Raw genomic sequence first — 27,992 nt, forward strand, 5'->3', positions numbered from 1 at the left:
CTGTTGGTCTCCTCTTAGCCCCTCATAATTTGTTTACAAGTGGTAGGTGCTCAGTGAAGCTTTTCACTCCATTGAGCCTGTTGGTTTGCTAATGGTAGTGTTATTTCTGTGCTCTCTGAAGATGGTGGGGTTGCTTGTGGGTATGCATCCAACCCAACGAGTCCTGGTACATGAGTTTCGGTGCTGAGGTTTCTAAGTCTTTCGTTTTTTCATCAAGGTGAGGAGCTGTTTACCAATATTTTTCTACCACAATCAGTACCATTGTTACAGTTAAAATCTTGCACAAAGCTTGAACAACAGACTTTCTCTTTTATGAGGATATACACAATAGGATCAGTGACAGCTACAGTTTTTTAAGAGCTTATAAAATCTTCATAATCTTCATCTGTTAACTAGGATGTCTGACTTTACAGTTTTCTGAGTGGAGAAAAAGTAATTTTTGAATATACTGATGCCGATGGGTGGGCTTCTCATGCCCCTGCACTGCATGCACAGCACATTTGTCCTCCAAGTAATACTATTATGACTGCAAGAAAAAGCCTTTCTCCTAGGTAAAAAGAATCTACAGCCTGAATTTCTGTTTCATAGTCCCCTCCATATGTATAGAGAATGAGGATAACAAACTAACCTTTCTACAAGAGGCTAATTGGATTTCACATGGTTTGGAAGCACCACTAATTCACCAGATGTATTAAATTCAGCTTTAATGTTCCTACTGGGTAGCTTGTCTGGCTATTGTCCTTCTCACTCCTACTTTTTATTCTATTCTATTCTGAGCTGCTCTATTTCCAATAATAAATATTAAATATTTTAAATAATATAAATAAATTAAATAAATAGCTACTTTGCACTGCAGCCCTTTTGAGAACAGCAATTCTTCTTGCTTGAAGTATTACAAGTTGCTTCATATATACATACATGAATATTTCTTATTCCATTTGAATAACATCACAAAATGAGTCCAAATGATGCATATTGATTAGAAGTCAGTGTCCCTACTCTGCTTCAGTCACAATATAAGAAAATATTCCAAGTGGCCATCAAGCACATGTAATCAATGTACTGTACTATGCAGCCTAATGGAGAAAATCTGCATTTTTCATCATAACAAAATGTTAAGTTGGAGAAATTATGGAAAGTGGTGTAAAAATTCCCTCATGCATCAAAGAAAACATTAGTCTTGCTGTTTTGTGCAGAATTTTCTCTCCTGAAGAGAGAAGAAAATATTTCTGCAGGAGTTGATAGTTTGCTTGAAACAAATATAGGTTTGAATGTGAGCCATGAGTCTCCATGAATACAAGAGAAAGCTGACTAACATTTTAAAGAGAAGTCCCACTCCAGGATTTTACAGAGTGAGCAAAGTATGCAAGCAGAAATGTAGGTGGTAGAGATGATTTTTCCTTCCCCTCACATTGTACACTGCATTGTGGAGGGCCAGCATGACCCTGCTTGTGACAAGCTTCCACAAGGATATCTGGCACCAAGCAAAGATGGAGGAGCTGATGACAAAGACCCCTTCCCTTACTACAAGGTATCTCAGAGAGTCCCCAAAGGCACTATAATTGTACTTGCATCCCTGGTGTGGGCTGGCATTCTGGAGTACTCCCAATCCATTTGTGGATGCCAACATCCATGTTTTTTCTGCTCATCTTTCTATTGCTTGTCCATTTTAAGCAGCATTTTTCCTTCAAAGCAGATAAGTAATTTTCTTTCCATGAATGCAAATGTGGAATCTATTGAGTGGGCGTGTGCATGCTTTAAAGAAGTAATTGAATCCAAGCATCCCTTATTTTTAAATGCAGGAAACCAGAATCTAATAAGATATAAATCAATTCAGTATCTGCTTTGGGCTTGCAGTTTTCAGACTGTTACAAAGAAACTCTATTAAGTGCTGTGCATTCCAATATTAACATCCTTATTTCCTATTATGTCTGTTTAACCATTAAGTCACCTGAAATCTTTTTCTTTCTGGACATGTGGTGAAAAGCTTGTCAGAGAAGAGAAAGCAATTCATTTAAAATCCATTCAGCATGTCCATTCATTCCTGATATTCACTCTGACACATGACCTTGCTGAGTCTTCCTGTGGACAAGCCTGCATATGTTTGGTTGCTGTGCCATGCTTTTTGATTGCGAGCACACAACTGATTAATTGTAAAGCAGGGCTGCCTTTGTGATTTAGGGTTGTGGTTATTCAGACATGAAATAAACATACCACTGCCAATTTGACTTTGAGTGCAGGTGTTGAAGTATGAAGAAGTCCATTGGATTTTTCCATTGGAGTTAAAACAGTTAAAACAGAGATTAGTTACGTTCTCAGCTTAGTAAGCTCCCAGTGCTTGTTTAGCTGCTAGTCCTACTTCTTCAGCTCCACCTCACACTTGAGTGTTGAAAGGGAAGGGACATCAGCAAGCATCTAAAATGCATTGTCTTCAGCTGAAGGTGGTCAGGTGCATTCAATTTTATAGCAGTTATGAAAGTACCTTTGAAAATATATACCTTAGAAAATATATTTCTTCCTTTTATTCTGCTCTTAATAGGCTTTGTGTGTGCATAGCATGCAAGTTGTCTTCTACTGTCTTTCTGGCCTTAAAATAAACTATTTCTGAAAACAGTTTTCCCACACTCTGAACTCTGGAGGCTTCTAAGGTGAAGTAGTATGACGATTTTAAGAAATCAAATAGACAACTCTTTTCTTTGAGCACAACTATTAGATCTGCAGAAAATTAAGGAACAGTTTGAACATGGCTATCGCTTTCCGCTCTGCCATCTAAATTCCTAACAAGAGGGTTATTACAGGGGGAAGAGTTAACATTTTTATGACTAAGAGAGAAAGAAACAGAAGTCTTGCACTGGCCCTCTCTAAGACTTATACAGAATCAAGCAGTCGGTTAAAGATAGAAGCCCTGAGAAGGAAGATGTTCAGCCCCCAAGTCAGTCCTGTGATTATGTCATTCCAAATAACCTTTGCCAAATCTCTGCTGGCCATTTAAGCAGAGGTCTTTACTCATTCCACAACATAAAGAAGAGATAGAAAATGTGAGGGCAGGATTACGTTCGTAAATCACTGTTCTGAGTAATCACCAGCTACAGCATCTGACCATTTATCTTTCAGCCTGACCTGGCTATGTCAGCTAAATATAGGAACCTCTAATAAAGGCATTTCTCAGAAAGGTGAAAGAGACAGTTCAGTTAACCCTCCCAGTGATGTATTACTGTTCAGAGACACTCTGTGCTCTCAGCAAATGGTGATGGCCAGTCCAGGCTACCAGAGGTCTCCTGCCTAAGTGTCAGAGCTCAGTCCAGCAGTGGCAGCACCCACAGTGCATCTGGAGCCTTTGTTACTGCAGTGACATCCTTTGCACTGCTGGTAGTAGAGTGACAGTGAGGCAACACATTAGCCGTGCGTACTCTGCAAGCTGTCAGTCTATGGGTTATGAAAGGGAACAAAAAGTGCTTGTTAAGCATAACACCCTTGTAAAGCTCAGGAGATTCTCCACTGGTAGGTGACATAGACCAAGGCTTAAGTCTTCAGTCTTTTGATCTGTATTTCTTTTCAGTTATTTCATTTATTATTGAATTACAATATTAAAATACTTCTGCTGCCTCCTGGAGGATGGTAGGAATAGCTGGTTATCCACAGCTGTGCACCTATATCCTGCATGTTGACTGCTCCTTTTCCAGGCAAACTAAGAATATCTGTATTAAAGACATTTCAGCAAACCATGAGCTCATGTCTAGCTCCATTTTGTCAGAATCCTGAGAAATGGTTTGTTCTACAGTGTTAAAATGAACTAGAAGGCTCAGTGTTTCTCCTAAGGTCATAGCTTTCCTTTCCACAATTAAAATTGCTGCAACAGACACTAATGGAATGTCACTGCGGAAATCCCCTCCTGGAAATCCTAGCTGCATTGTCCTCTCGGGGAAGGTTTTTCTAATATACACAGAGAAGGATTTCATTTAACGAGGAAAGAAACCACGCTTAAAGAAAACCCGAGGAACTGCAAATGGGCTTGTGCTCCCTAAAACCTTTTAATCTCTACCAACTTCTATTTCTTCCTACCAACACTCTGTTTCTTATTAAGAACATCAAAACTTGACTCAAAGAAAAATGTTGCCATCAAATCTATTAGAAAGAATTACTTCGTAAGGAATAAATTTGTGCCTCGCCTTCAAACCGGATTGTGAAGATGTAACTTCCTTTATTGGCATGGCTTAAGCTGCAGGAAATGGAGAGAAAACATTTCATGCAGTGTGATCCTTTCTATGTCAATATTATCGTTTTAGTCTTGAATTTCAAATTAAATATTATCTTTCTGTAAACAAAGGCTTGGAAACCAATGTTATTTATTCTCTCTACTGTAATTATATACACAGGTTTAATTTTCCATTATAGATAAAAATAATAATAAAAATTGCAGATTTAAAAAGATAACATTTTTCTAATTTCATGGATATCAGTGTCATTGCAAATTGTGCATGATAAGATCTATAAACACAGTCACCACTTTCAGGAAGCAGCACAGGTCTTTGCACTAGCAGAGCGCTATCACTTTTCTGTCCTGTGCTTTAATGTGTTGATAGCTAACAGCAGAAGGAAGCATTTTAAACAATGATTTTCAGGTTGTCCATTGGGGTAATTTTTTCCAGTATTTTCATGGTGTTCCAGACTAATTATTGCATATAGTTAGAGCAGTTGATTAGGGTAAACTAAAGCAGAACATGTACTTTTGCAATAGTCTAGAGTGCCTGGGGAGACACTTCTATTCATTTTTTTTTCTTTTTTTTTCTGAGAAAACATGAGAAAAAAGGCTTTTGAAGAGTAGAGATCAGAAGATTCATAAGGTTATTCTGGAGTCATGAAAACCCCCTTAGCCAGTTAATGCAAGGTAGAGGTTCAGTACTGCGGGGCAAGGACACCCCTGGTGTGTTCCATACTGGCTGATAAGGTTTCCAAGCAGCTGTCCCAGCAGAGCAGCTCGCAGTCCCTCTTCCCAACTCCATGCCCTGCAGGGATGTGTATATCTGGGGCTACTCTCCTGGTGTTTTTCTTCTTCCATGCACATTTAGGCTGGCTGGCTTGGGAGCAGTAAGATCCAACACTTAAGTCTCATGTTTTCACAAAGCAAGTTTATTCTAGCAACTTAATATATACAGTGATGCATATGGGGTATGTTTCAGGGACATACAGTAATGATCAAGGATTTAAGCTTATTAAAAAAAAAAAGTAAATAGGAAATACTACATACAGTGAACAGAAGCAATGTGCCTAACTTAGAATTGCATGGTTACCTTATTTTCCAAATTTTCAATGTGTTCCATTGTTTGATGAGAAGGGTTGTTTTTTGTCCATCCTTCCTTCCAACAGGAAACAAAAAGGAATGAATAAAACAAATACAGAAGTTATTGTTTCCTTAATAGTAGGAGCGCAACAAATGCGTTATGCAATTTATTTATCAGCCTCCAGTGCTCAGCCAGCTAGCTGTTCACAGTTATAAAACACATGTGATAACCTACGATCTGAAGGGGCAAGAATGCAAGAAGGTGACTTGCAAGTATCTCTGCTTGACACGTAATCATATTTATCCTTGTGCATCTGTCACACTTGATCTGAAGGCTTCCTTGGTTGCCTGGGTATTCCTTTTGCTTGTGGTAATGGGGAGTTCAGGGACAAAGTGTACCCTTTGACTTGTGACCTGGAGACAGTGAAAGCCCTTCTGGGTTCTTTCTGATTTCATCTAAAAGGCTGTGAATTTTCTGAACCCTTACATTGTGATCTAGCTCTGCACAGCACTTCTCATACTGAAAAGTGAGCTAAGCAAACCATGAGTCTTTTTGGTGGCATACATATAGTACTTACAATTCAGATGGGAATGTGGGTATTGAGCCAAACCCAATTATTTGCAAATGAATCAGTGGCATGCATCCTCAGGGAGGACTGTAATACCAAGTGCTTGCTTGAAATGTCATCATTCTGTGGGGGAATTCTCAGTAAGTGATGTGTTAACTATTTTCATCCTAATTTCAGGCAAATAGAAATTGCAGTTCACTGAGTTTGTAAAAAAAAAAATGTCTTTGATCAATGCCATTGCTGATTTCATCTTGCTTCATTTTAGAAGTCGTGCATATGTGGAAAGGAGGCTTTTCACTAATGTTTGGCATTGTAAACAGAGCTGGCACTCTTAGGCAGTGCTTTAATTATGCATTATATTAACCAGTGTGAAATACTGAGCCCTCTTAGGATAGCCAAAAGCCTTCTTTATATTTTATTTATTAGAGCTTGAAATTAACTTTTCACAGTCCAGCTCCAATAGATCAGTATATATGGAAATTCAGCTCTGTCTACACTAAGTTTCTCCACTGCTGTCTCCAGAGCTCTCTCCAGTTCCTTGCAATGCATATCATCTCTGTGAAGACCCCAGTGGCCAGACATGGTAGAACACTGGACCTCAGCAGTCCAAGACTGTTAAATGTTGGTGCACAGACTTGCAGTGGTCTTGTGAAAAAGCTGCACTTCTTTTGTTTTGTTAACTCTTTTCTAGCAGGTGCATGCTTGTGCTGCTGGGCTCACCCAGGTGCACAGCTGTGCTGTCAGTGGGCTGATGCTGGAGATGTCCCATGCTCGAGTGCTTGCAGTTTTTTCTCCTCCTGACACAGTACTTAATCAGTAGGTGTCTGGGATGCCAGGACCTTGCACTAAAATCTAGGCTGTCAGTTGTGTACAGCCACTTTGATGTTTCTTGAGCCAGTGCAGGCAGTTTCTGTATTGAATACTTGCATCTTGAACACAAAAGCTTTGATGTTGGACATCCTAAAGTGTTTTTTCCCTCTTAAAAATAAGTGCCACACTGCACTTTGTGGAAATTTTCAAATCATTCTGTGAAGATGGAAAACCATCATCTTTCTTTGCCTCAAAAGAGCATCTGTCAGCTTGCCAGGAGTCTGATTGATTTTCTGCAATATACTGATGACATATCTGGGTGTTTAAGGTTCTCCCCAAAGAGCAATGATGATTTTCCACGTGTCCTTGCACTGAGATACTTTAGGTACTGGAGATAGCACAATAGCATTAACATGAGCTAATGTGTAGTTACCACTGATTCCAGTGGAATTACCCTTAGCACAGTTATCCTGCTGCTGTTGTGTAATTGCATTCGTTATTTCACTGGTAACTGCAAATTGCCATTACCGTAACTGTGTAAATATCAGAATATATCATTATTCACAATATAGCACCTCGAAAAATGAATGTTGAATGGCCACCAGCAGTGCTGTCTTTGCTGATACAAACAGTGCACAGCAGTGTTCCCAGCTTTTCAGGCCAACCTGCTGCACAAGTACTGAAGGGACATGGGAAATGAGGGAAGGCAGGTTGGATTAAGGTTTCCTGTCCAGCTCTGTAGGTCCAAGGGGATTAACAGAATCTTAGAATGGCCTGGATTGAAAAGGACCTCAAGGATCATCTAGTTTCAACCCCCCTGCTATAGGCAGGGTCACCAACCACTAGATCAGGATGCTAATGGTGTTGGAGACACCTTCTGTAGGAACATGCTGTGCCCAGCCAGTCTTCTTAGCAGTCCTTGAGTTTCTAGGCTCTGTTGGTACTAAAATACTCATCAGCATGAGCAGTGGTGTGACAGCCATGCTTACAAACCCAGTGTGGGGGCACCCTGCTTATTATTTTAGAATCAGCTCAAGAATGGTTGTGCCATTCATTAGGATGGCTGCATATAGCCTGTCAGCTCCTGTAAGGATTGGAAATTCCATACTTTATTGGACTTTGCAGGGCAGCTGCATTTTTTCTTTTTTTCTTCTTTTTTTTTTTAATTACACTGTTCCGCTTGACTTGCAGGAAGCAGGACCATGGAAGTAGGGAGCTGGGGAGCAGCAGAGAGGCAGCGCCTTCCTGTTTAAATTTAAACTGAGCCATGTCAGAACGTTGCCAATTAAAAATAAAATGAATGACTTTGCTCTCTCTGTAGGTGACCTGTCTCCATGATTTCTTTGGGGATGATGATGTGTTTATTGCCTGTGGTCCTGAAAAATTCCGCTACGCACAGGATGACTTTTCTCTGGATGAAAGTGGTAATGTTGAACACACACTGTTCTGCAGTTTGTTCTTATTTGAATTCCACTCAATTGCCTGTAATAGCTAAAAGTGCTGCATGCTTTTGTTCTTTTCTTTAAGACCCAGTACATGGAATTCAGCATCCTTTTGTGATACTAAGTACAATCAGCAGGCAAACTGGGTAAACACTGACTGGACTATCCCATTTCAAAACAGATGGACTCCTCCACTGTACCATTTTTACATTCATTACAAAATCTGGTCCTGGATATTCTTTATCCAGTTCCAATCAGACGGAAACATTTTTGAGAACTAAACGAAGAAGTCTGACCTCTATTTTTCTACTTGAAACACAGATACACACAGTTTGTTACTCTTGTCCTTATGCAATCAAATCAATATTAAAAATGGGAACAAGCACAGTTAAAGAGAAAAATCATTCCCTCTGTTACTTTCTTCTGCTGATTGAAAAAAGAGGGTAATATTTTTTAGGTGGGACTTGGGCAGCACCATCATTTGTCCCTGTTATGATAGTAACCACAAATCTGTAACATTGTGAGACTCATTGATCAATTAAACCACAAAATCTCTGATTTCACAGAATATACAGAGCTTGCTTTGTAGGAATTACCCTACGTGGCAACTGTATATACCAACAGCACAGGCTGTCTGCTGGTGCCAGCAAGTGCAGCAGAGTAAATGAATGCAGCTGTGACCATTTAAGCTGGAAAAAAAATATGGCCTCCAAACATTACTTACAAAAGCTTTTAGGTATTCTGTGTAAGGAATAGAAATGACATGCAGTCTTATATGCTACAGACTGGCTCAGTGTTGAAGACTTAAGAGAACTTTTGCTGTATACCAGGAGGTAAAGCAGCCTCTAAACTTCAAACACTGCATTTTTATGACTCCTAAGCAGGCTTGAATTTATTTGATGCTGGTACTTCTGACTTGTGTACTCCAGATGAACCCATTTGGTGGTCTTGGATATTTCAAAGTTTCCAGGGGTCAGCTGAAACTTTGCAGACAGAGAATAAAACCTGCTTCAGGCTGGTGAAGCAATCTGTAATGCGAACTTCATATTTTATTTTAACAGTTGAGTCAGCTCCACAGGGAGTTCCACATATAAAACAAATTGCATGTAATTCTAGCAGAACAACTTCATGGAAAGCCCAGCTCTCTGCCTACACTCCTGGTTTCTACTATTTTCCAGCTTGGATTTCTCTAACGAAAATCTGCCAAGCTTGTTGTTGGGCTGGTACTGAGCATCTGCAGCTCTCTGTTGTACTTTCAGGAGAGTTTTGATTCCCCGCACTTCCCAGGAAGCAGATGAAGAGCTATTAGCCAGCAGCATTTTCCCATTATCCACCCATCATCCTTCCTCATTATGAGTCAGATGCTGCAAAGAGAAGCTGAGATCTAAGTGTCTAAAATCTCTTCTGTCATGGATGTCATGCCCTGTTTGGATGGCATGTACTTGAATTGCTGGCTGTTATGTTCACTCTGGCAGGACATCAGGAAACAAAAAGAGAAATACCATGAGAGGATTATGTCATCCTTTTCTTTCTGACTGCCCACCGCAGCTTCTGCTCTATAATCCCTGTTGCTAAGCACCTTCCAGATGTTGCTGCTCTGTCTCATTCATTCCGGCTGGTTTCAGCATCAGCACACTGAAATGTCACACCCCCACAGTGCTAAGAGGCCTGCTTATACTGACGTCAGCACAATCAGATGTCCACATTTATTACCTTGTTGCAAGGCATACAAATGCTCAGTAATTGCCTTTGGTGTGCTGGCACTTGCTGATGGTTGAGCTGGAGAAATTCATCGGTCAGCATTTCTGTGCTGGTAAATGCAAAGCTGAGCTTCTCTGCAATGAATTATCCTTTGGGGAGAAAATAAATTTGAATAAGCTCTTGAAAAAAAGGCAACATAAAGTATTTTCACTTTTTAGGTTTATATTTTAGGGAGCAATTCGGATGACTAAATACTGACGTAACACACCACTTTAAACTCCCTTAGTTTCTTAGAAACCCATATCTGATGCACAGACATTGTTGATCAGAAAGTTACACTGTTTTTATTAAACTGCTACACGTAAAAGCCTTGAAAAATACTACTTTTGTAGTACAGAATCATAGAAAGCCCTGGGTTGAAAAGGACCTCAAAGATCATCTAGTTTCAACCCCCCTGCCATGGACAGGGTCACCAACCACTAGAGCAGGCTGCCCAGAGCCACATCCAGCCTTGCCTTGGATGCCACCAGGGATGGGGCATCCACCACATCTCTGGGCACCCTGTTCCAGTGCATCCCACCCTCTGAGTGAAAAACATCCTCCTAACATCTAACCTGAATCTCCCCCTTGTCCTGTCACTATCAATCCATGTAAACAGTCGTTCCCTGTCCTGTTTATACACACCCTTCATGTATTGGAAGGGTACAATGAGGTCTCCCTGGAGCCTTCTCCAAGCTAAAGTAGTGCCTGAAGTTGATTTTTCCCCATGTTTTGGTTAGGCTGACTAACACCAGGAACACTTATTTGCACAGTCTTCCAAGGGGGTATCTCACAGTACCTCATCACACATTACTTAGAACCAAGGAGATTAAAAATTGGGATTGTTTCTGTTCTGAAGCCCTACATGACTTTTATGGCATCATCTATGAGAAGCCAAGTACTTTAGGAAAACAAAACAAAGCAATTTCTATCCCTAATTTACAGTTTTCAGAATCTATCTCTTGACTGTGTGAGAATAAGGAAAGCCTGGGTAAACAGTTTAGGGCAATTAAATTTTCATATATATTCTGATGTATAAGTAAAACAGCACATACATTTAGGTCACACAACTTGTTTAGTGTTGACCAATTATGTATCCATCCACTATGTTGCCTTAGTTAATTCCCATTAAGAAATCCAGTCAAGGGGATTCTCAGTGCAGCCCATGCATGCTTTTCTATTAAAAACCTGCCTGTACATGGAACATGTAATTCACATCTTCAAAAAAGAACCTATTTTTCATGTGAGGACAACTGGTTATGGGACATGAGACCAGTTAGAATTTGACAGAGAGGGAATTCCTTTTTTATTGCCAACTTCTTAAGTAAAAGAAGTTAACTTTGGGAAGGCAACGTGCTTTTTCTATCAGTTCTCAACGTACATAAACCCTGGATATGCCTGAAATCTTGGAACATACAGATTTGTTAGCGTTTCAGTTCCCTTCTGCACAACACTGTAGATCATGTTTACATTTTCCCCTCCTCCTGGCTGGTTTATTTTTTTTAGAAAACACAGTTGGGGCTCTCATCTGCTCAATGCATTTAAACACACGAATCGACATTTGTTTATGTCAACCTTTCTGATAGAGATGACTAACCAGAACAGAGGGTGTATTTTGTAAAACCATTTTGTTGTCTTTGCTTTCCACATCTGGAAAGGGCAGCTTGATGAAAACACAGAAAGAGAGCATGAAAGGGTTGAAAGCCTCCTAAGTCACAGGTCCCATGCACCACTTATCTTCAAGTCATGCCATGAGCTGTTTGCTGGCTTTATGCAGCTGCATAAACAGTACTCATCATTCCTACTAATATGTCTTCATGGGAGAGCTTTGCAGATTAACTGTTTTTTGACCTGCTCTTTCCTCAGTAAATGCTGACTGTTTTCATTATGGTCACTAGTTGGTGGGCATCAAGGCAAGAGGAAGGGCAGAAAACCTTTGGTAGGACACAAGTACAAAGATGGTCCCTGCCAGGGAGAGAATCCTGATTATAATGTACAGTCCCAGTGCTGCCTCTAGAGAAACAAAGCTCTACTTTTTCCCCTGTCCATAAAATGTCTCATTTCTACCCTGAAGACAATATGGAAATGCCAGTTTTCCCCTTAGTGTTGAAGTTTTCTACAGCTCTTTGGAGACAGAAAGCCAATAAACCACCCATGCGTGTTTCACAGCTAGTGCCCATAGGCTGTGAGAGTAGGCAGGGACATAACCACGGTTACTGTCTCTTCCCTTAGAGTGCCGGGTGATGAAAGGAAGCCCTGCAGCTGCCACGGGCAGTAAGTCATCTCCCACTCCTCAGAAGAGCTCAGCAAAGAGTCCAGCCCCCATGCGCCGGAGCAAGTCTCCAGCTGATTCAGGTAACCATCAAGATGGTGAGTGATTGTTTTCTGAATCTTAAGTCTGCTCAAGATGAAAACACATAGTGTGTAACTTTGAAAACACTGTCCTTGGATGTTTGCATTTGAGACTTTGGCATTTTTTAAACACAAGAAGCTGTTAGCATACAGGATCACTAAATAAATATTGGAGAGGAAATCTCTGCTTAGTTAAGTGCAGTCATGGCTTTGGGATCATACCACCCACAGTTTCACAACCTCTTACACTAAAAAACTCTTTATAAAGAAAGGTTTTCATTTTAAGGGAAGGAAATTGAGGTCTGCAGCGTTCTTGTATGTTCCCTGTGGTTACAGACTGAGTTGGAATAGCCTCTTGTATAATGCAAATGTTAATTACTATATAAGTTAGAAGTGTCCTCTCTTAATCACAGTTTAAAGAAGACAAGTGACCTTGCAGTTAAAGATCTGGTGATGGGCTTATTGATGTGATAGAGACATTCATTCAGTAATAGAAGAGCAAGAAAACAGTAATCCTCATTTGCTGCAGCATTGACCATTTGAAATGCTGCCCTCCCCTTCTGTATCAACTGGATTGTCAATGTAGCACACATGGAGAGCTGCAGAGCCTGTAGATTAGAGGCCTGGCTGGTAATTAGTAGTTCTTAGACTCGTACAATGAAGAGAGTGGGTCTCTAGGTATGTTGTCCACTCTGCTATTTTTTCCAAAAGAGAACCAGATATGGCTTTTCATGAAAATGGACAAATCGCCAACTAAGCATTTCAAGATTCCAGGACAGCAGCTTTATAGATTGAACTGAAAATTCAAGTGACCCGTAGTATTATCACAGGCTACATAAAGCAGAAATTGCTTTTCACCTTCGTGGAAACACACTGCATATTGCCTGTGAACACCACAAAACAGTTGACCTTTCAGTAGATATGGGATTACTGGATGTAAAATTCTCCTAACACTATTCAGTAAAATGCTTTCTATTAATCAGTTAATTTGTTTAGGGTCTCCTGATGTTCTTTAGATACTTAAAAAGACAGTGTGAAATTAGCTAGTATATGCCAAGACTCAGGTTTAAGTAATTCCTCTCTGTAAGGTGATTCTGCTCTTGTACAGTTTTTCATCAACATTCCAGCATGGGCTTAAATTTGAGTGTGCTGTAATCTAAAAGGTTTATACAGTCCCAAATGCATGGTAGAGTCGTGTAGGTGCATTTTAAGATGTAATTGAAAATCTGTTGTAGAAAAAATGTCCTATTCAGTGACGTGGGAGTCAGGCCATGCATGAGTTATGAGACAGCATTTAAACTCCATAAGCATCAGATACTAATTGCCACCATAACAAGAATTTATTACATGAGTGTATAGTCTAATGTGAAATGGCAACTATGATGTTCCTGATTTTGACACATGGAACAAAATGGTGAGTCATCTGATGAAGTTTAATGAACAGTTAGTTTGAGCCTTTCAAAGGGAGACTGATTAAAATAACCAGAAATGTCAAACAATAGCCAGCGCCTGGAATTAAGGACTGTAATGAAGGACAAATCAGGTTGCTGTAATCCATCTAGACAAGGGTCTTTCATACTTTTTTGTGATTTCAGTACAAGAAAAATGGCAGAATGTCCTTTTTAATGAGAATAGAAAATAACTGAACTCCTTCTGTGTTGGAAGGTTAATCAAAGATTGTTGTTTTCTTGGGACAGAGAGAAAGAAAAAAAAAAAGAATACTACCATATTATATTGTTTTCTCTTGAATTTGTAACAAGGAAAGTAGGTCTGCACATTACCTGGGAGTCAGTATTTATGTAAACAAACAACAGGCTTAGCTGAGTTTTTAAGTTATCACAATGAAAAAGGCAGGGAATACTGAATGAAGCCTGATTAATAAAAGATGATCTGATCCTTCTTTTTCCCTTCAAAATTCTCACCTATTTCTTTTCTGAAAGATTTTGGAACAGTTTTATTTCAAGTATGTTAAATATATTTCCCATGTGTTTGATCTCCTACGCATTTGTACTTTTTGTCTTTGCTGTCTTTCACTCTGTTGTGGTTGTCATATCAGAACCTGGAGCTTCTTAATTTTTAATAATTAGATTCTGCTATTTTCAGTTCTTATCTCTGTAGTATTTTTTATCCTTTGAGAAATCTTTTGTCAATGATGTAAATACAGATTCTGAGGTGAGCCTCCAAGGTAACTGAGTGAAAGAAAGCTGAACCTTCCTTATTTCAAATTACATTATAGTTACAGAAAAAGGTGTTATTTTATTTCTCATTCTAGAAAGGCCGCTCTGAAAGTAATGCCTACTGTTCTATCATGTTGGCTCACAATTTCAGAGGCAGATGTTGATGGTACAGCAGTAGAGGTTGAACCTTCCCACCAATATCCCATTACATTTTGTTACTGTGACAGATGGCAGCAGATTAATTCTGTCCTGCTGCAATAAAGTGTCGACTTATGCAGCTGAATTAATACCACTCTATGGCCTGATGCTGTGTTAGCCATTGTCATAGGCTGTATAGATTCCCATGTAAGCTAACTCATTTCTAGACTGGAAGCATTCTGTGATAGGGATCTGCCTTCTATGCGGGTCGTCTTGGATAGGCTTTGCTCCTTTTGGTTTGGGCTATGGATTTAGTGATCTAATTCTCAAGGAGAAACAAAGGAACTGCTATGAAAAACTTTCTGGGAGAGCCAGAGTGTACTGCTGGTCTCCAGGGACACCTCTGAGTCAAAATGATAGCAGTATGCAGGAGATATATGTTACAAGTTTGTAAATCCAGCACTGAAAAGGAAACAGTTTATAAGACATTTAATTGCTCCTATTGCCAGCTAGATATGAATACTATTGTATTCTTAGGTAGCCTTGTTACAGCAGTCCTGGTAGCAAGCCACACAAGTAGATAAGTGATCAGATCCTATTCCAAAATAACAAGCATTAACATGGAGTAACAGAAAACACAAGCAAAACACTTGTTAAAAACCGTCAAGACAAAAAGCCATGAACAGAAGTGCAGTTACACAGAGTACCAGCTCCAGCTGCAGTGATGCAAGTTCACTGGTTGAGTTGCTACCTTCTGCTGGAGGCAATTTGCCTTCTGCCTAGACATGTCATTGCCTTCCTGTGAAAAGCTCAATTCCCTCTAGGCAGCCAGAGCCCTTCAGTTCCAATGATACTCAAAAAATCCACAGAAACATGTTAAACACAGTTTTCTTGGCATAGTAGTTTTATCTCTTTATTTACTATACCGTCATTTAAATGAATGAATGAAGATGGAATGACTGTAACGAGGAGATACAGCTCTGTGTTCATGCTACTGTGTCCTGTAGCATCTCACAGATGTTATGTGCTGGTGTAATTGAGAAAACCCTATGGTAATTCTAAGGTATGTTGGATATGAGGCACCCCCCGGTACTGTGTAGGAAGATGGACAAAGGTATTGTATATGATCCATGATATTTAAATGGAGTAGTGTCAGAATGGAATTTGGGAAAATAATATTAAGGATTCCTTTATCAGGCCTCTCCAATAAGAAGTCAAATCAAACAAAAGACAGAGCTAAATCTCAGGTGAGGAATACAGAGGTTAAAATGATCATGTAATTTGTCCTTACATCTTTGTTCTAAAAATCTGAATTTACCTCACAGCAGCTCACATAACAAACAAGTTCCATTGTACAAGTATGTATTCTGTGGTAGGAGAGTTTTAAATCCAGCAGGACCTTAGTCCCTTGCAGTGCAGAGTCACAGGTACCTGAGATGAAATTTGAGAATGTATTTTCCCCACTTTTGCCTTGATTTTCTCAGTGAGCTTAAGAACAGGGCTCTGAGACACTGCTAACGGACTTTCGTTTCTTACTTCTCTAATGGGAGAGTTTGGACAGGAGGACAAAAGCATATTCATAATGCAGCAGCAATTAGCAAAACAGACACAGAACGTCAGTCTGTCCTGAGAGCTGACCTTGCTCCCTGGGGTCATTATCTATGAATATGTTAAAAAGTGAGCAGATGTCTTTTGGATCACACATAGGATAGAGCAGCTTGTAATCCCACTTGCACTTGCTTACTTTCTGCTACCTGACAATCCACAGTATGCATCCAGCAGATAGATCACCCTCACCAAATGTGATTAAAAAAGGGTGCCAACAGTGCAGAGCTGAATGCACTGTTAGGAGGTGCCTGAATGAAGGATTCCTGTGCAACTTAAACTCTTCCACTCCTAAATAAATGCTGCAATGGAATCTTTATGTTTCCCAGACACTTCTGCCCTGCAAGGCAGGATGACTTCTGCTCACTAAATGCGCTGTTATTTCTACGTTCACTTTACACTCTCCTTGTTCTGGTTGCTGTGTTTCTTATTTCCTTGTCAACTCTTCAAAACATGACCTGGACAAAATTACCCCTGTATTCCATGTTTTTCTTCTTTTGAGATACAGGAGCATGTGTTCCCCAAACCAGCAATTCATCCATAGAACCCTGGGAACAGCAGTGGAGCAAGGAGCATTAGCCATGTTTTCTAAGCTGAGAGAAAAAGAAACATCTCCACAGATTTTAAACACTCACTGTAAACTTTGGTCCCTGCTATCTCCAGTTCTGTTCATTGACAGAAACATTACTAACCTCATTTAGAGGTCATTATCATTGCTGTAAATTCAGATCCAGAGCTTCAGTCAGCCAAGCAAACCTGAGCAACACTCAAGAAATAGCAATATATAAGAACTTTGGTTAAAATATCTGTGGGAGAGGCAGGCAGAGAATTCAGTTTACCTGGATCTCTCACAGCCATCTCAAACATGACAGGAAGCTATGTTCTTCATCTTTACTCTCTGCTGGACAACTCTTACTGATTTCCCAAGTACAAATTATATTGTGCACTGAAGGAGGCATGGATCCTTTCAGAAAAGGTAACATAAATGTTTTGCAAACGAAGGAAGTGTAATACGCACAAAGGAGCTTTAAGGCAAATTGAGGTTCCAGAGCAAATACTATGAAATAAGATATGATACTATGAAATAAGATATAATATACAAACTGTAGTGACAGGAAAAAAAAAAAGGCAAATTAAAGACACTTGTAAAGAGTGGTTTCCAACAGCCAAGCTTATGAGAGATCCTCAGCTACTGTGAGTCATCATCGGATTTCAGTGGAGCAACAGCATTATTTATCACCTGGGATCTGTTTTTTCCATCTTGTTATTTCCTTGCATTTGAGTTCAAAAAAAGTATATTCAAATTTGATTATGAACACTATTCTTCGTTGTCAGACACAAAGAAAATTAAACCAGGCTTCTTGATTGTTGCTCCTCCTGTTGGAAAACGCCATATGAGTATCTGTAATTATATGCACAGGTCACTCTGAAAGTAATGCCTATTTATTTGCATGGGAACTACAACAGATACAAAAAGCACAATAACACTCTTTGATAGAGCAAATTCCCAGCTAGAAAACACCCTCCTTCAGCATAGTCACCACTATTAGCTAGGCATTTTTACCAGCCATGAACAAGTGCCTGCATGCTGTGCTTGTAAAAATCTGCACACGCAGAGGTGTCCCACTGTCACTATTACTGTTGCTGATGCTGAAATGCACCACCCACCACCTCACTGTGCTCACATCCACTGCTTTGTCTCCATAAATGTTCAGCAAGTGTCAATGAATGTCAATGAATGCCAACTTTTCTACACGGAGGAATTCAGTGACACACACAGCAACAAAACGTAATGGACTACTGGTGGGAAGGCTCAACCTCTACTGCCATACCACCAACATCTGCCTCTGATGTCGTGGGCCAATGTAACAAATTAGGAGGCATTACTTTCAGAGCAGCCCTTGTACCTCTGTCTTTTTGGATTTCTGATTTGGATGTCACATCTGCTTTTTCATTGGTGCTCATAAAATATTAATCTCCCTGCTGTAGCACTTGAAAGTCTTATTGTATTAGAGAATTTCTGTCCTTCCCTGCAGCAATTACATCCTTTCGCTGTACAGTGACTGTTAGCTGTTATCCAGTCTTCCTGTTTGCGGATGGGGAAATTTGGGTTCTTTGTAGAATTGTGGCATTTTTCATCTTAGAAAGGATTGCCTCGGGTCAGTGATAACTGGAAATAAAAAGGATTTTAGAAAGTAGAGATGGATTCCAGCTAATACAGATTATATTAGTACTATTATAACCCACATTATATTCAGCAGAAAACCTACAGTCACTTGCTTTTTTTCTGAGTTGCCTTCATTATACAGCAAACAGTGAACTCTACTTTTTTCCCCACCACACTCAAGGACAATTCACTTTAGAGAACTGGAGCAAAGTGAAAAGTGGTATGTTGCAGTTTGGGGTACAATGTGTGACAGTTTCTGGGTTTCTATAACTAGTTTTTTCCTCCTACCAATAAAAGATGGCCTGAGTAGAACAGGTAAGTGAAAGGTCAGTCTGCAAAACAATTATCTATAAGTCATTATTTCTACCATCTTTTAAGGAATGTCAGGGTTTTTTTTTGTTTGTATGTTTGTTTGTTTTTTTGTGAGGTGCATTTGTAATGGGGAAAAAACTGCTTGTGGTGAGCAGCCTCTTCCCAGTAGTGCCCAATACATAGAAGCAGTGGGTATGAAGACAGAGGTCTCACCTCACCAACAGGCAACTTAGTCTGAGCTGCTTTAACACACCTGTAGCTCCTCCTTTGTCCCTTGCCTTACAGCACGTTTCTTTATACTCACATAAAATCAGATTTATGATATTTACATTTGCTCCAATGTTACTAACAACCTTCACTGCCTCCCTCCTCACCGGAATATAGCACACAGAGGCATTAAAGCAAGACTTATGCTGCTGCCCCAGAGAATAATGAGGTAGATACCAAGGACCTAAGAGCCAACCACAAATGAGTTTAAAAAAAACAACAACAGAGTATGGATTTTAGTCTCTCAGAAATATTTTCACAATGAAAATACTTGATTTAATGAAGCCAGAAGTTTAGCAGGTTGTCTATGGCTGTAGTGGCAAAAAGATACCTCAGTTCCAATGTATAATTGCTCATCAGTGTAGAAGGAAGATGGAATATAACACCTGATGTGTAGGAAATACCAGTTTGGTCCTGGCTGCAGTGATTTATTTCTTTTTTTTTTTACATACTGAGTGGTTTATACAAGGTGGAGCTTCTCTTATAGGAAGTGCAAGCAGGCAGAGCACCTCAGCTGAGTCTGAACTTGGAGGTTAAGCCCTGGAGTATCCTGCAGTCCTGAGGCCAAACCACGTTCTGCCATTGGGTGCCGGGGGTGATTAATTGAGCTTATGCTTAACTGTCTCCATACAGCAGCTCCCCAGAGTAACACATTTGAGGTTAAACATATGCTTGCTTGGTTGGGACTAGACTCTGAAAAAAGCCCTGATGCAAAGGCCAAACATATTTTAGCCCCATTGGCTGCCGTGCATGTCTGTAGATCTGGAGGTAGGGGATATGTTTTCATGTTTAAGAATTATATTTAATTTGGCCCAGAATCACTAGGACCAGGACTGCACTCTGAGACTTAGCTCACCTTTCTCCACCCTGGCTGGCTTCCCAGCTGACTTCAGACATGTCCTAATTCTGGTGTCCACTTTCTGTGTCAGTGGACATGGCAAGAGGCTGCAGGGTGGGTGCAGGTACACATTGCTGCTCTGCTCTCTGATGTTACACTTTTGTCAGTTCTTCCTGATCTCACTCTTCAAAATGCGACACTTGCACACATCGTTACTGTATGATATTTATACATTTATTAGGTCTTTTCCAGACACTCAAATGCTTGCTTAATTGCAAGTATCTAATTGCACATTCAGCAATTACAATTGAGAATGTGAGTCCTATACATGGAAATTGTCTATCTTCCTGTGCACATGCCCTCGCAGCTGGAGTAATGATACACAGAGGTAATGAGAAATTAAAAAGCAGGTCCTGCATAAGCCAGGACCATTATAAGTTTGTCTTTCTGTGTGAAATATCGACGTAATTAAAATTTTTTCTTTATATAATTATATAATTTTCCTTTCTTTAAAGGGGTAGGGACATGTACTTATCTGGACGGTAGGCAACATTACTGCCATTTAAGGAAATGACAAAGTATTTGGTGTTTAGTTTTGTGGCTTGTGCTGAATATGTTAACATCTGGAGTAGGTTTTCAAAATGTCACTTTCTGTACACTTGACTGAAATGTGTAGTTTAATGCTCCTAAGGCCTTCCAGCTTGCTGCAGATTGGATTGCAAAAAGAAAAGACCCAAGAAGATTATATACTTAGACACAGACAGAATGAGTTGGAATTTCCCTCCCTCAGGAAATGCTGCTTGTGCCAAAGGAGCTATATGTTTACAGTCCCTGGTAACAAGAGCAGGGTGAGGGTCTGTATCCCTAGAGTTGATACGCAACATATGATGCTCACTAGGAGCAAGTATGTCTTTAGGAAATATGTAGCATGACACTTTGAAATTTTCAAAGACTTTAGCTTTCTTTGGAGGACATCAATGGTAGGGAAATAATCTTTTAACTTGTTAACATTTTGTTTGTCTTCACTTTTCTGTGATTACTTCCATTCCTTTTTGGTGCAACACATACATAATAGGTTTCTCCTGGTACTAAGGTGAAGAGGGACATCCCACCCTGTGCTTCCACCAGGGCTTAAGAAGGGCTTTTCTGGTCATTTAATCTCTGCCACAGCTAGCACCATCCAGGGCATTCCACACAGTTGTTTGTATAATTTGTAATATGTGTCTTTTCCATTTAACATTTCTTATGTAGGATCCAGGATATCTGCAGCCTCCAGTTTCCTCTCATGTTTTTTCCATGTGGTTTCAATTGTGTTAAACTGAGAGCACAGAAATTGTCTTTCTGTTTTTCTGTTGATGTATACCATGGATCAATTTGATAAATATTTGCAGTGTAAAATATTGCTTCTTCAATGTATTTCATATTTCACTGTCTTTTACAGCCAATTATTCTGAACAGCTGAAAGCCTTAAGTCGGATGAACACAGTTATGCAGTTCATTCACTTGTTGTTTTTTGTTTGATTTTTTTCCCCTGCTGTCTCACATGAATTAACTGTTGTGTTTCTATATTGACTGTCTGGATATCTTCCATGTCTGACTGCTAGCTTCTTTCTTGTTTTCTGACAGCAAATGGGACCTCAAGCAGTCAGCTGTCTACACCCAAATCCAAGCAGTCCCCAATCTCCACACCTACCAGCCCAGGGAGCCTCCGTAAGCACAAGGTATTACGTTTCTTATACCTTACTACATCTGTTTCTTCTTTAGTCTACTCAGATGTGCAAGACAGTTTAGGAAAGTCTTTATTCTCTTGAAACACATCTCCTTCAGGTGAAACAGTGGAAAATTTGTGTCATTACATAAAAGAATTATCACTTTGGCCTATAGCAAGATAAGAACAGTATGTCATTGAACTGTTCCTGTCATTGCAGTTATTAATGTGTGCTGAAGATTATCTGTATGGATTAGAAAAGAAAACTTACTTACCCTTAAAATTGTATCATTTGGAAAAGTTCAAAAATCATGGATAGACATGAACTTCATTTAAGTGCTCCTCTCTTGAAAAGCTGTAGGTGTTGGCAAGTCTAGTTAATTAAACAGAAGAAGAAATGCAAATGTGACTGAAGCTCTAAGACATCACCTCATTGCAGCTTCTGAGAGTTTTAAAATTATCTAAGGCAATGATGTTTTGCAGGAAATGTGACATTTGACTGCCAGTGTAGTAATTGTATTCTGATACACTAACTGTTTTCCTGGTGAGCATCTAAAAGCTAGTGTGGCATCCTAGTAGAAATGAGTAAGCTTGTGGTGTCTCACAGTTTACTCATTTATTGATTTATTTTAAATCTATAGAAGCAGTATAGCTTCTCACAGTTCTGTTATTGTTATACTGAATCCACTTTGTCATTTCTGTGGGCTTTCTCATTTCTCTAATAGCTATAGCATTGCTGTTCTCTTCCTTGAACAGTATTTGCTTGATATAAAAAGTGGAATTTGCATGTAAATTTAAGTATGAGTGAAGGTCAGTGGGATTTCTGCTTTAGTAATCAGAATGTACCTCAGCCCAAGTATGATTTTGAAAGCATTGCCTTGAAATTCTGGAAGATTCATTATACAATGCTGATGATGGTGAGGTTTTGCAGTCAGCTAGCCACATCATCTCCTGTGGGCTAGACTGCACAAGCGGAACTGATTTTGCTTGAGGATTATGGTTTATCTCAAAGAGAAGAGTGATAGCAGCTGCTGGACTGCTGTTAGTTGGTGGAAGAAAGCACAGCCAAGTCTCAGTGAAGGATCCCTAAAAGTCCAATAGACCTTGGATTATAACTCTAGCATGTAAGACTTTGAATCACAGACCATTAACATGGGACTAAATGGTACTGGGGGAGCCTGGTGTGGAATGTGGCTTCTCAAAAATCAGATCTTTAAAATATTTCCAAGATATGGAAAGCCTGTAGTCATGCATCTTTGTTTTTTAAGTCCTTTAACAGAGGTATGGTTAAATCCAGATTAAATCCATGTTTTTCTCAGGACTTCACTCTGGTCTCAGCTACACAGGTTAAAGTCTAAGGAAATGCACCAATTTTAACACAGTGGTTCCAAATGTATTATTAATTTTTATTTGAGAACAGGATCTGGCCCTTAGTCTATTCTCAGCGATTGCTTGTGTGTATTTCTATTAAAGTAAGTCTATAAACTGCATTCATTGCTTCAGCAGCCAAGGATCTAAAATACTTTCCAAACACTATCTCATTTAGGACTTTGGAGTTGAGGACTGGTTTTCTGGTAAGCACAAGTAAAAGTCACCTTCTGTTATGTTTTATTTATGTTTTCAGCTGGATGACATAAAGCCTTTCCAGTGAAGGCCCTAGAACATTTATAATGAGCTTCTCCACTAATTTAAGCCTATCAGAAAACATGAATGTAGCATTTTAGGTTCCCCGATTATTCATGCATCGGTCTGGTTGTGAATTCCCTCTCTGTGTATTTGTGCTTTGCTTCGTGTTGCTCAGTTATTCAGTGTGGGGGTCAGAGTTCAGAAAAGCCCAAAGATAGCTTTAGTCCTTAAGAAAGTTTGTGTACCCAGATCCATGCAGAACTTCAAAGAGGAGAAATAAAATGGTTACTCAGAAAGAGGCCCTGGGAAAGTTCTATATTCAGTATTTGATTTAAAAAAATGAACTTAGTATTATGCTTTTAACTTCTGAACAGCTTCCTGAATTATCAGAAATGGCTTAAAATAAAGAACACATCATGGAAGGTGATTTTCCTAGAGATTTGTCCTAAGGATAGCTGCCAAATAAAGGCAACGCTCATTAGACTTAAGTTCAGAGACATCTCTTTAAGGAAAGTTTCTGCTCTTTCATGCATACGCTGCAACGGATGCATTGATCCAGAAGTGATAAAAAAGTTATTCTCAAACTTGTCACTGAACATTCATCTTTCTTTTGGTACCAAGGTGCACTTTCCTCCACTCTGCAATTAACCTTATTTTAGCCTCAAAGTAACTGGGAAACCATCCAGTAACCAGTGCATGAGAATTCCACCCTATCCCTATGAAGTGCACAGAACTGGCCCATCCAGCTGTCTCCTTTTGCTTGACCAAAGGCGAAAACCAATTGTGTGAGTTAACATTTTTTTCTTTTTCTTCCTATAGGACTTGTATCTGCCTCTGTCTTTGGATGACTCTGATTCCCTTGGAGATTCCATGTAAAGTGGCATGACGTCCATATTGCAAGCTATGTCTAAGATACAGTAGAGTACTTCTGCCAAATTAAGCAGATAGGTGACTGGTGCTTTCAAATCAGACAAAGGACACACAGTTATATGTCATTTTTTTTCTGTGATTTATCCTCTGTACCACAAACCAACACCTACCAGTCTATAGAGATAGAGGGATATCATTCTTTTAAGCAGAGTTACAAGTAGGGATGCAAAATGGACATGGCCAGCAATTCTGGGCCATTTTGCCACTGACACACTTCCCATTTTCTTCTATTATTTCTTCTTCTCCAGATACGTAGTTTTCCTAGTGATAATAATGTAAAGCTCCCCCAGAAGTGTGTGAATCAATCTGTTGCTGGCAGATTCGCTACTCCCTACCTGTCCAAACTGCCAGTGTTTGCTTGTTCCTCATTTGCAGCCCTGATTTTAGCACCTGCACACTAACTGGTACTGTTTTTGTTGTTACAGGGCAGGAAGGGAAATGACTCATTAGTTTGATGCTTAATATGCCAGCAGAAGCTTGGACGAGATTAGGAATGATTACATGAGATGCTAAGTAAGGTTAGTGCAATAGTGATTTTTCAGATATTTGAATATTAGGATTTGTTAAATAATTAAGCAAAATAATGTAAGTCAGCTGAGTTGTCTAGAGTTGAACAGCTTCACATATGGTCCAAAAACACTGCTAGCTGGTAACAAACTTTTATAACCACACTATGGTATCTCTCTATCTCTGTTTACAACAGTAATGCCTTGTGAACAGCCAACACTGAAAACACTGTGAGAATTTGTTTTCAGGTCTGACATCCTATAGGTAACTTTTTATAGCAAAAAAATCAATACACTTTTTATAAAGGAAAACCTTGTATCTGTGTTTTGGAGTAAAGATTCAAGCTCCTTCTTTTTTATAAAAGCTGGTAATTTTGTTTTGTTTAAAAAAAAACACATTCAGAAAAATGAACAAAAAAAAACCCAACTAACTGCAGAACAGTAATAACAACAAATCACTTTAGAAATCTTGTCATCACTGCCAGAACAGACACTTGTAGGGGAAAAAGAAGTCAGTTCAAAATATTGAATGTTTTGATAGTTTTTGTAATGTGTAAGACTATGTATTTGGTTTTTTACACTTCTGTATTCATAACTATGGCCAGATTCTCTACTTGTATAACAAATGGAACTTTGTGTGTTTGAAAACCCGTATTTTAAGAAACTCTTCTATCTGACAAAAGCAAGCTTATTGTATTTAGAGAAGCCTTTTGCTTTTATTAATCAGTAATGACTCCTATGGAATGCAAAGTTCATCTATTCACGCAGGGCTGGTGGTTTTGACTATGCTGAAATTTTGTTATGGGCTAGCTGGCATTGCCTCTATTTCTCATGGAATAAGCTTTTGATGAAACTGATTATTATAGAACTTTACGTAAAGGAAATCTGTGCAATCAAATATTTCTTTCTTGCTCTATATGCCTTTGTTTCAACATATACACCTGTTCCTTATTCTCTTGCAACCCCTTGTGATTAGAATGAATTATAATGCGATGTTGATGCTATATGAATGCTGGGTTGTTCCCAAAGCCGCTCCATATTTTGTTTGCTTGCATTGCTGATATGAAACAATCTGTGCAGGCTATGTCTTTAGAGGTTCACGTATACATATAATGCAACTTCAAAAGATGCATCTGAGAGAGGACAGAATTGGGAATTACCAAGGGGTCAGAGTTATGCACCGATTTCGCACCCTGTAGTCTTAGTGCATGATCTTTCACACAGAGTTTTGCAAAAGAAATCATTTTTGCCCATAAATAACTTCATTTAATTGAGTAATTTGCTGACTATATGACTGCTAAATGAACATTTCACCTACTGTATATAGAAACCTGGTTTCATTTCAGAAGGCTAGAGGCTCTCATTGAAGCTCTGAAGTATGGGGGAAAGTACTGCGGACAAAGCATAGGTGTAGTAGTCAGGAAACCTTCATTCAGCCTTTAGGCACTGCTAGATTTAGTGTCTGAAGAGGAACAGGTCTGCTAGTAACCCTGTGCCTCAATATGTCTACCCATCCCTGTGTGGATAATACTGTTCTACCTCACTGGGGGTTGTGAATCCAAGCATTTGTAAAGTGCTTTCAGATCCTCTAACAGAAGGTGCTTAACTGTTCTGGGTGCAGATTTGGCCATGGATGCTAATTTTTGGCTGTTTAATCCACTAGGTGCTACTGTAGACACTAGTCTTGAGAAAACAGGGCTTTTTAAGCATCAGGATAGCAAAGGCCATGGTTATGCCAATGATATTGTTAATTAGAACATTTTTCTTAGTAAAAGCTCTGTTGAGACAGATACTTTGCATGCTTTTACCCTCTTCTCTGTTTTGCTGATGGAAATCTGAGAGTCCCTCCCCAGGCTTTGCCTTTCCAGGGACACTGATTACTAGCCATGACTCTGCCTGTTAAGGAATGGTGGACTTGGGCTCAAGACAGAGGTGCTGTCACTTAGCGACACAGGCTGTTTCCTTCACAGCCCGAGTTAGTCCTGCCACTTTCCTGTGAGTCTCTGCTCACCCAAGGAGGCCAGCCATAAAATTGGATCTAGGTTCTCTTGCAATTCAGCCTGAGATCCTCACCACCTTTGCACCAGGAAAACCTGATTTTTTGATACCCATAAGCAGAATGAAGTGCTAGAGTTGATGGTGGTGTTCAAGGAGTCAGAGATATCCTTCCATCCAGTACCCATGAATTCAGTTTGTATAAGATAAAGCAGGATGGCAAAGGTCAAATAAACCTTTGGATGGATGGTTGTGGAGGTAGTTGTTTTGAGACATCGTTCCTTTCCTTTCTGCCATGAGTAGTGTTTGGTTATTTAAATATGTTCCTCCTTGTAGAGCATGCTAACATGTCAGTTAGGTCTTCTTCCTGCACTGTTCCTAGTGACTTATCTAAAGCTTCATCCTGCAAGTGATCCCTTGGGAGTTTTGTTTGCACAAGGATTATCCTGTGGTGGGGCTGAGCCCAGTAATTCCTTCAGGGCACTGTCAAGGGAACCTGAAAAGACCTAAAAGAAGAAAAAAAAATCTTCAGTGGAAAAATAGCCATTCAAACCTGCAAAAGCCACAGAGAAAACAGGGTATGAGGTCCAACTCCAAAGTTTTAAAGAACAGTTTTCTAGGTAGAACTGCTTAGGCAGTAGAAGTCAGTGAGCATTTCAGCTGTAACATACTGTTAAGTCTGCATTAATGCCAATATTGCATGAGGTCTTGTACAGAAATGCATGTGGAATGTAGTGTACATTCAACACTAGGTATTTTTGGCTTTGTAGGATCCCTAATATAGATTTGCTTTCAAAGAGAAATAATGCACAGGTATCATACCTTAGTCATTTAAATAGAGGAACAGCCTTGATTCAGCGAAGAAGTTGAAAACATGCTTACATTTTAGCACATGCTTTACTCCTTTGATTTTTCACGAGATGTAAGCTTGGGTTTGGCCAGAAAGCTTTCCTGAACTAGAATGACTTAGGAATTACTTTCACTATACTGTAATAATTCCTGATCTTATGAGATCCTGGAGCAAATTACTGCAATTCTGTTATATTCTCTAGAGTTTATGTTTTATATATTGTCTACATATGCAGGCACATAAAACACTACAGGATGTGAGGATTTGTCATATTAATTCTGCTATAATTATCTTATTTTCTTATTCTGCTATTACTATCTTATTTCCCCCACGAGGCTGCCTTTAGTGTTTCCCGGAACTAATTAAATCCTTAAGACTATATTGATTTAAAACAATGCAGTATTTAAAAGAAATTTGAGAGACTCTTAAGGTGGTAAGCTTTGTTTCTTTGAAATCTACCTTTATTTATTCAGTATCCAGTATATTTTAGCAAATTTGCATATAAAATTATTAAAAAATCTACTTCCATGTATAATCATTAGTAAGGAATTAGAGCAATATCCTTCAACCATAGAAAAACCAATGTATTTAATCTTCATACCTTCCCCTGGTGGTCTCGACTGTCGAATACCAGGGCAGTGTAGCAAAGCTCTTCAGCCTTTGGATTTTTGTCACTTGT

General features: G+C 39.4%; 1 protein-coding gene across 2 annotated transcripts in view; it reads left to right on the forward strand.

Moving 5' to 3' along the window:
- DCX (doublecortin) overlaps positions 1-26,729 on the forward strand; it is a 72,573-nt gene extending 45,844 nt beyond the window's left edge. The window contains exons 4-7 of one of the 2 annotated variants that reach the window (XM_065729560.1): positions 7,982-8,084; positions 12,075-12,212; positions 21,325-21,419; positions 23,852-26,729. In XM_065729560.1, the coding sequence (XP_065585632.1) occupies positions 7,982-8,084; positions 12,075-12,212; positions 21,325-21,419; positions 23,852-23,908 (393 nt within the window). In that variant the 3' untranslated portion in view covers positions 23,909-26,729. The remainder of the gene's footprint in view (positions 1-7,981; positions 8,085-12,074; positions 12,213-21,324; positions 21,420-23,851) is intronic. The other variant, XM_065729561.1, reaches the window with a different exon arrangement.
- Positions 26,730-27,992: the final 1,263 nt, after the last annotated feature.

This window comes from Cyrtonyx montezumae, unplaced genomic scaffold (genome assembly GCF_038088225.1).
Source record: "Cyrtonyx montezumae isolate F1298 unplaced genomic scaffold, pur_monq_1.0 scaffold_11, whole genome shotgun sequence".
Taxonomy (NCBI): domain Eukaryota; kingdom Metazoa; phylum Chordata; class Aves; order Galliformes; family Odontophoridae; genus Cyrtonyx; species Cyrtonyx montezumae.